The 9,483-nt window shown below is 38.5% G+C and overlaps 3 protein-coding genes across 3 annotated transcripts; 2 read left to right on the top strand and 1 right to left on the bottom strand. All coding sequences in view use genetic code 11, as the record gives it.

The window, feature by feature from the left end:
- Window positions 1–374: 374 nt before the first annotated feature.
- On the top strand, window positions 375–620 carry EGR_00608 (hypothetical protein; the record flags this gene model as incomplete). The annotated part of the gene is made up of 1 exon (XM_024489857.1): window positions 375–620. One exon carries the CDS (start codon window positions 375–377, stop codon window positions 618–620), a length of 246 nt encoding a protein of 81 aa, XP_024355854.1.
- Window positions 621–3,415: 2,795 nt separating this feature from the next.
- Window positions 3,416–4,719, bottom strand: EGR_00609 (hypothetical protein; the record flags this gene model as incomplete). The annotated part of the gene is made up of 2 exons (XM_024489858.1): window positions 3,416–3,536; window positions 4,652–4,719. 2 exons carry the CDS (start codon window positions 4,717–4,719, stop codon window positions 3,416–3,418), a joined length of 189 nt encoding a protein of 62 aa, XP_024355855.1.
- A 188-nt stretch (window positions 4,720–4,907) lies between these two features.
- On the top strand, window positions 4,908–5,366 carry EGR_00610 (Putative calmodulin-like protein; the record flags this gene model as incomplete). Its single annotated transcript, XM_024489859.1, has 1 exon — window positions 4,908–5,366. The coding sequence occupies one exon, from the start codon at window positions 4,908–4,910 to the stop codon at window positions 5,364–5,366; it is 459 nt and encodes a 152-aa protein (XP_024355856.1).
- Between the last annotated feature and the right edge of the window lie 4,117 nt (window positions 5,367–9,483).

The following is a 9,483-nucleotide window of genomic DNA, read 5'->3' on the forward strand; positions in this document are numbered from 1 at the left end:
CCTTGCATCTACAAAACCTAATTTCTTCTATGTAATTAATAATGTAAAAGCTTTAAATTCCTGTTTATCAAGACGTACTAACCGCACTAACCTCGCCTAGTGATGGAAGATCTGATCGCCCCAATTTAACCACTCGGAGTCGTGCAGCAATAAACACCGATTAAGGATTGCCTGATGCGGTTTTCCGTTGTATTTATTATATAACGTCTTGTACAGTTACGCTTTTGTACTATTTATTTAGCCAAATTTAAATGAAGAACTACCTGAAAATGATATTTGAAAGTGAGTCACTGATTTTGGCATTAAGGAATCTACCACTCGATCATCCATGTTAATCCTTTTAAAATTACGTCATACATTTAACGAAAGACGGAATGAATTCTTTTTTTCTTACTTTACAAATGGAAAAGCAAACCAATGTTTTAATAGCATTTTACACTTTGCTTTACGGCGGGTCTTCAGTTTATTTGGTTGGCATAGAAACGAGTCCGGCAACTACCGTACAACTGCGAACAATACCTTTTCTTCAAGAATTTGCCATATATTTCATGGAAGAGCTAAAATTATCGCTGTCATTGTGCTTAACTACATTTGTCAACTACAAATACCTTAAATTTTAGGTCTTCCTTAAACGTCATACTACACATTCTAATGGATGCTGTTAAAGTACTACGGATAATTTTTAAAGTGAGTTTTAGTGCCATCGTTTGGTGTTAACATTCCCATCACTTCTACGCCATCGCTGAAGGCAATTAAATGCTACGCGGCACACTCTCTCCGCGACACTGCGCCCCGCTCCTCCAAAGCGTGGCATACTGCAACAGGAGGCATACTAAGCTGGTTTTTATGATTCATGAACCAGGCTCACTCTGACTAATACCCTATGAGGAATATTTTCCTTCGTCTCTAGCTTTTCAACGCATGGTAAAGCAGGGGATGTACATACTATCTTCTACTCATGGGAGAGTGCTTCTTACTTTATAATCCTTTTACTGAAAAATTTAAAGCGACCCAATATTCCCTTTTATTTTTAACCAACTCTGAATAATTAATCGAAAATCGGAACAAATTGATGATCTGACTAGCTCTGACCTTTTTTGTACCAAAAAAAGTATTAAGCACCCATGAGGATAAAAACGATAAGTTTTGTAGTTCCAGTTTAACATATTTCATTTAGTGACAGCCAGTAGGGAAATGCTTGACTAACTTATTCTGGAACTAGCGTGTGTTTTAGATCTATTTAAGGTTGCAATAAAATCTACAAACTTCCGACAAACAAACATGAAGCAAAAGTAATGGTTAAATGCGTGTCGACAATTCGGTTTCACAAGATCCTCAAAAATAACTGATTTTGAAAGATCGTCAACTTGCAAATGCGTTACGTAAGAAATCTGAGCACAAATTTGCGTGCAATAAACATTTCCTGCTTCAATTTTACCAGATCATACCAAAAATATGCTTAATGAAAGGTCTGAATTTTGCGTTAAACGTCTCGTTCTTTTACAGTATTACACGTTTCACGGATAATGCACTTCATGTCTGCATTTTGACAGACAAGGGAGATTACTATCATCTGGAATTCCATTTCTGTTACGCCTTTTTATTTTGATGTCTTGTGCCATCAAACAAAAATTGATACATTTGTCACTGAACTAGCGAAACTGCTGAGGTGATGGCTGATTTCAGGGTAGCCACATTTCCGGTAATACACTTGAATCAGGAGATTTCGGCAGCGACACATCTGGCGCATGGTAAATTGACAAGAATTTGCTTCAGGCACTGCAATATAACTTCCGTAATAATAGAAGAATATCATGACTGTTTAGGCTTGCATTACCGGTTAAAAATACGTTTTACTTTTGATGTATGTGCATGGGATCTCAGCTTAATGTCGCACATCAAAATTGCAGCTGTGTTGAAGATGTTGAAACAGAACTTTTACCACTGGAGGACAAAAGCTTGTTCAAAGTGAAGCTTTGCACTTTCTTTTACAGAAATGAGAGAGTTTGTTTAAAGTACTCCATTTTTACTTGTCTTACAAAATGGACCCACCTCTGAAATCTGCTTCCCCTTATTTTTCGACTGCGAAGGAATTATACCGAGAGGCAACAACTTCGAAAAATTTTTAATTTACTGAATTTAAAATTTATTCCTAAAATGCGGTAAATGCGTTTCTATTAAATCCACACAACGTCGGCTTGGAATTGCTACAAATTAGCTTTATTGGTTAATCATTCCGAAGAAACACCGGAGTGGTGAATACAAGCAGGGTATACCCGAAGCCAGCAAGTAAATTCGAGTGCAGTAAGTGCTTGCGCACACAGCACTCACCAACACCACAGAACGCCTTTCACTGTGCCGATGCATTAGCGACTGATCTACAACGGCAAAGTAAATGACCATTCACTAACTCAGTGTTGAGAGTGGCCACTTTATAGAACTTTATTTCGCAAGAAGTTGTGACAGATTTTCGAATTACTCTGTCTAGACATCTTGAGGGAATGTTGTTGAGGCAAGCTTTTAGGACCTTTACCCACATTTTACAAAGTGTCTTATTAAACTGCATACAGATCATGGATAAATTAGTGCTACTAATATTTATAAGTAGGGCAAAGTTGAGCACTCAGCTAAAACCGAATAAAGTGCAATCACAAGCTGTTTTAAATAAGATATTTTGACCATTATAAAACGATCTTAGTCAATCTATATATCACAAAGTTCGCTATACAAGCGAGTAGAAAGTTAGAACCCCATTTATATGGGTTGTTTAAAATGGCAGCTAGCATACAGGACATGTGCCTGCCTAGTCGGGCTATTCAGAGTAATGAAAGCACACTCTCTTACCTGCCCTCGCAATGGGTACCAAATAGCTGCATTTAACTTTGATTCCTTTTTTGTTTGGGGTACTATAATGACATGCCGAAAATGGTTTATGGTGATCAACTGTGCTTGTGTTTAATTATAAATGCGCAGCTTCCAAAATCTGGAATAATTGCACAAAAAATATTATACCGAAATAGCTGGTAATGAAAGTCAAGCATTGAATTCAAATAATAAAAAGTCACTTGGTTAAAAGTTTACGAATACATTTAGAATACGAATAGTTGCAAATTAAGTACCTTAATGTTTTGGGTATTTGTCTTAGGTGCGAGTAGGATGGCATATTTAGTCGTTCCGCAGCATTGAGAAACCCTGACTTTCTGAAGTTATGAAAATTCTAATCAGGAATGTTGAAATCAAACCGATTTGCTCAGATTCATGACGTTTACTACCTTCTTATTAATTTGTTAATATTTCTGGAAAATCTCTAGCAAATTACGGCAATATACCGTAAATTTGTATACGAACTCTGACATTTCATGTAAGACAGCAGCTTTTTCGTTAACGTCCGTTACTGCACCCCTGTCGCGTAAGCTTATGGAGGTTTGATATTCCACGACTCACTAAAATGCTCTGTGGTGATCTTGTTCTCCTCTTGTAACTCGGAGCCACAAAAAAATGATGTGTTGCTTACCAGTTGATGGTGATCACTTGCACTAAAAGGGCAATAAGGTAGGTTCCATAAAACATTTTTAAAGGATAAGAAGGAAGGAAAGCCATTTTTGTTACATCAACATAAGTGGCTTTCATATGCTCGGATCCTCACCTCCCCACAGTCATTAATTCAAGTCAAGTCACCACCGCTCCTTGACGGCGTTTACCGAATGGTTATTAAATGGTAAGTTTATTCATCAAATCAATGCATCAAATGCAACCTAAAAGAGCACTTGAAATTAAGAGAGAGACGAAAAAAAATTTCAGTAAATAATGAACTTTGGTCATAAATGGAAAGGATATTAAAAGATTTACCAATTTTACTTCTAAATATTAAAATTTAAGTACTTGGAGCCAATTTTAGAATAAAATACTGTTTTAAGAAAGGGGCATTTGAAATCATTATACCTGTTTTTCTTTCTACTCCTTGAAAAGTTGCGCAATGGAAAAAGTTAACATACCTCCCGGATGAGATACTAGAATTAAACGCGAAAGACAGAAAGGGAACAATATGAAGTCATGCCAGGCGAAGGTACTTTTATAACAATTATGAGAAGAGACATGAGGTTAAGGTGTCTGCTTCCTAAAGAACAAGCCTAAACCTCATTTTAAAGACTATATCGCATGTAAGAGATTCAAAAGACCATCACAACAGGTCGACCACTACCTGAAGGGTACCAACTCATCGGTCAGGCAGATGACTTAATAGCACTGGTACAGTGAGTACGCAATATGTCATCTAAACTTAACCTAATAAGTCCGATTCTTATTAAACGCAATCAAGTTGTCGGTCCTGAGAGAAAGACCTTCATGAATATTGTAAAGTTTGTTAAAATGTCAAACATTTGAGCTCATCTGTCACACTATATACGCTCTCTTATTGCCCATAATTGCATAGGGCATAAATACATTACCAAAAATAGCCACAGTGGACCTCCAAAAAAGAGCAAGCATTTCCAATAGTGACTTGCCTGCTCACTCACCCTGGTGCATCTCAAGTCCAGGTCATTGTGTTTTGGCTCTGTATTAATTTTAAATGTTATAAATAGCCAACTGCTTTAGCTATAAGGTCGTTAAAAATAAAAACAAGTTTTTTTGGGGGTTTTGAAAAGCTCACTGCAATACACGAGTGAGGGATGATCTCGAAGTCAATGATTCATTGATAAGATTTTGTTCATTACGCATTGGCTGGTAAAGCTTTCAGTTTTTATAGCAACTATCGCTACCTCCACTAGCCGTCAAGGGGCGATGCGATTTCCTTCTAAATTCAAAATGCCAAAGCCACTAGTGACAAATCACGACAAATTCAAATTCATGGGCTTATCGAGCGATTTCAAAACTCCCAAAAGCGAGCATTCAGCGTAGCCGTAGCCATGCGTGTGGAGGACATGATGGATCACGAAGTGAATGAGGTGCGGAAGACCTTCCGCTACTTCGATCGCAACAACCTTGGCACCATCGCAACCGACCGATTGGGCGACTGCCTGCGATGGCTAAAATTGGTCCCAAGCGAGGCAGAAATCAGTGCCTTCTCCGTCGCCGCGGACCCGGAAGGTACAGGAACTATCGACTTTGACACATTTCTGGCGGTAGCTGCACAACTCTGGATCCCTGATCTACAACAGCGTGAGGCGCAAAGTTGGGCTGCCTTCCTCTGCTTCGATAAGCTGGATAAAGGTAAACTTTCTGTTGAGGACATGAAAACGATTCTCACAGAGACCTCTGACGAACCGCTGCCCGAGAAGGAGGTAAATCAAATAATTAAGAAGTTTGTGGACAAAAAGGATGGCATGATTGAGTATGGATATATGATTCGGGCGTGGCAAAAGTGAATTTAATAAAGCTACTTTATTTATGTCGCCATTATGACTACTCACTCCCACAAAAGTCCATTTAATCAGCTGGATTTGGTTCCCTAAAATAATCGCTTTTATGTTTATGCACAGTTTTCATTTCATTATCATAAAATTTTCATTTTCAAGCTTATTTTCCTTATAGCGATTAAAATGTTCGTATCCGAAAGAGTGAGTGGTTGAATTATCACTCACTCACCTGATTAATGGCTTTATTTCATCCTCTGTAAGCCCCTTTTTTGGTCTGGCATTTTAAAGAATTTGATATTAGATATTCCGGCTTTGTTTTAACATAAACCCATGCCAAGACAGAGTCTAAAGTGGGAAAGTTAGCCAATCTATCCGCGTGCCCAAAAGTCACTAGTTATTGGAGTGAAGAAAAGCATGACAGTTGGAGAGGTTTCCCAACAGCGGTTAGCTGATGTTTTGCTGCTACCAGTGTTGACGGTAGTGATAATGGTGGTGGTGTTGATGATGATGATGATGATGGATGTTATCAGGGCTGAATCATCAACACCACCGCCACCACAACCTTATGTGAGACGCAGGTGTTGCTGTGTTGGCTGTCACTAATGCCCCAAATCCGTGTGAGACCAGACCCTCAGAAAATGTCAGCTATGGGAACTGTCTACGCCGTGATGGATTAGCTCTGCCCCCCAGCATGTGAGGGAGCTGGAGAAGACAGTCTAGCTGGGGGGACATGTTTTCATGTGGATGGACTGTATTCCACGCATTAAAACATTAATCAAAGTCTGATAAAACCTTGTGCCGTATAACGTTGAGGAACATCTCACCACAACTCACCTTCAGCTTTGTCTAAGCGGATTGGTTGTTAATCTTGTAGAAACTCTTGAAATTATACTTTTTATATCACTTTCATTAAGGACTATTATTCAGACATAATTTTCGATCACATAGCGACTTCGTTCCATTTAATTTTGTTTAAGGGTACCTTTTGGTGGCATTTTTTACGATTTTGCTTATTTTGGTCCATTGAAAGACATTTGATGAAATGACTCCAAGATCGTAGAAAAAGTGGTTTTCGTATATGAATACGCGCAAATTTGCACACCCAAGCAGAGAAGCATGTTGCCACACAACAGGAACATCCAATCTTGGGATCATTTTCACCTGAATGCTGGAAGGAAATAAATATTGGTTCACAGTACGGTTTGGTCGCAATTGAAGGATAAGAAAAATTTGGCTGTAAATGCCTCATGGTGTGATGGAATTAATTTCAAGAAGAGAAATTTAGGCTCTCGTTTCCCTAGTTTAGACCACATGAACGAGTGGCCAGTGAATGTTAGACCCCTTTTCCATCAATGGAAACCATCCTATTTCCTTTACTCGATGGCACATCAAGTTGGTACAAGGTGACTACAACTTCTAATAGGCTAAATAATTTGTCTTTATTGCGCGTTTCACTACAAGCGGTTAATCATGAACTTCCATGTTTCTCTTAAGATGATTGCCACCTTGACGGTATCTAACGTTTAAGTGATGTGCAAAAAACCATCAGTGCAATGCCGTACGACTAACCATTTACCTGAGGGATGACAACTTTGATTTATAGTAAATTTATTCATTTGGATGTGACAGGCGCATTTGCTTTCGTGTTTTTATTAAACTACCATCCACGCGCGAGAGATTTTTTAGGATGATTTACAACTTCTAATTAGAAATGGTGGTTCACAGCATTGAATTTCTCAGCAATTGCATGAAATATGTGCATAATTCCATTAAACCTCGAGCCTGAATGCACACCCCTTTGTCTGACATGCTTTTTTATAAATAAATGCACGGGCAGGTAGTAGCGGCGCAATTTTTCTTGAAAAAAAGTGGTTTTGCAAAATTGAGAAAATCGCTTTCCCTACTGTATTCTGAAAAGATGGCGTTTTTGATAAGCTGAAAGGTTTGAAGTCCATTTATTATTAGATTCAATTCCTTTAAGTAGCAGACACTATCGAGGATGAGTACTTCAGCCTCCAGCATGAGCTGTTCCTGTTTCGATAGTTTTTGTAGAAGTCCAGTATCTTTGTTTACACACCATCCTATGCTCACTGATTGTAGGGAAACCATTGAATTGAAGCCAACTTCATACGTCGGTCACGACGTAAATCAAATGTGCCAAGAGTAGTTCGAAGCATTAAACAATGAAGTTGATGTTTGTGGAGAGGCGTTCCACTATCATAGCAGTAGTAGGCCGATGAATATGAAGTACTTTGATTCCTTTACCATCAGGGAATTTCCAACTTTGTTAAAATCTGAAATATTGTAGGCCAAAGTCAGCAGAGGAGGGAAAGTAAAACTTAATTATTTTTTGTCTTTTGATTTCATTTTCCTTCCACTCCTCTTCCCTTGGTCACAGTTTTGTAAACCTAAATTTGTTTATTTCTGTAGCCACGTTATTGTTTTGTAAATGCCTTCCACATCTGAAATTCTTGCAAAAATCTTAATGACCTCAAAATAGTAGTTATTAAAGGTCCGATTTGTGCAAGAACTTACCAAAGCGATCAGATGGATCGAAAGTGGGCACACTTTTTAGTTGTGAGAACAATGCACCCTGTGGGCTAGGCACAAATGACTTGTTACGGATTTACCCTAATTTTTTAATTTGGGTGATTATTAATTCATATGTGGCACCCTTCAAGTTTAGATCGATGAACCTGGGACTATACGGGTTTTTTAATAAGGATGGAAACACTTTATGTCTGGAATAAGATTATTTGAAACAAATTTTCCTTTATTTGGTATCAAAGCTTGTTTTGCTTAATTACGTCAGTGGTCAAGTTCACTGTTCGAAAACTACAAAAGTGATCTACTAAGCAAGTGAACACTGGAACCTCAAGCTAGATGGTGATGTAGCTGCTTTGGCGAAAAATTAGTAATATGAGATTGTACTACCGAAGCAATCTCTGAAGATGTACTAAGGCGGACCAGTACAAACAGAATAACTGGAGGGCTACAAGAGTGAACAGACTCCCACTAAACCAGGGTGATGAGTTGCCCCTCTTCCCCTCATTATGAGCTTTGTCTGCTGAGCTCTCTGTTTTCACTCTTCTGCTTTTAGCGTCTTAAGCCTTCCAGTGATTTCACATTATTCACCTGGTAAGAACGATGATGCAAATAATTTCTGATGGGTCCTCCTTACTTCGGCAATAAAAGTAAATGCTGTAAACATAACTTTGGTTTTTGATAATTGCGTCTTTTAGAGACAAAATATAACAGGAGATTTTATTCAACTGGAAAGTGCCCTGTATTGGGTATGTTCCAAATTGCTTAAAGTTACTTATAAAAGCAATTTCTCATATCCTTGGTTTATGATATAAACCACTGCTCTCCTAATCAGGCACTGTAAAATTCTTTAAGGTCGCTGTGACTTCAATAAAAATTACCCTTACTTTGTTAGTGAAAACTAGGATGATTGCCAAAAGTGAAAGTGACTTTAATAATTCACTTGCAGTGAGCCCTCGCAGATTTAGCCACCCATAGCAGACACCTGCCTTTCGAGAAGCTTTGGTTTAGTTAGCGGTCGAAATCGCTTTTTCGCCTATATTGGACCTTGTTTGCTTACCGGTGACACCAATTTAGCGCGAAGCACTAAGTCTCTCCTGATTTCTAGGTTTGTTTTGGTTTACCATGTCACTGAAACGGAACTATAAGCGTCAAGGATTAGATGACCTCAGCATTTCCCCCAAGTCCCTTTTCAGCAGAGACCATCACAACAATGCCGGTGCTTCGAAACTGCCCCGAGGGGTTATTAGACTTGCATGGAGTTAATAAAACTGGTGGCCTGTGTTCTCCAGAGAGTGCTTTTCATTTATCAATCATCATTTATAGGAAAATTTGTCTAGTATTAAAGACATTTTGCAGTATATCCCCCTTGCCAATTTTTTTGACAGTTCAGTATTGCTCCACCGTGAATAAGGTATCATTTTTTCATTCAATGCGTGTATCATAGTATAAATGTCAAAAAGATCCATTTGACATGACTTCAATTACCCTCTGATGGGAGCCTTCGTAAATACAGCCACTCTGAGAAATTAGCTATCTATATAATGCGTCACCCCGGATCTTCCCTTAGGTCTTGACAAGC

The sequence above is a fragment of the Echinococcus granulosus genome, assembly GCF_000524195.1.
Source record: "Echinococcus granulosus chromosome Unknown EG_S00002, whole genome shotgun sequence".
Classification (NCBI taxonomy): Eukaryota; Metazoa; Platyhelminthes; class Cestoda; order Cyclophyllidea; family Taeniidae; genus Echinococcus; species Echinococcus granulosus.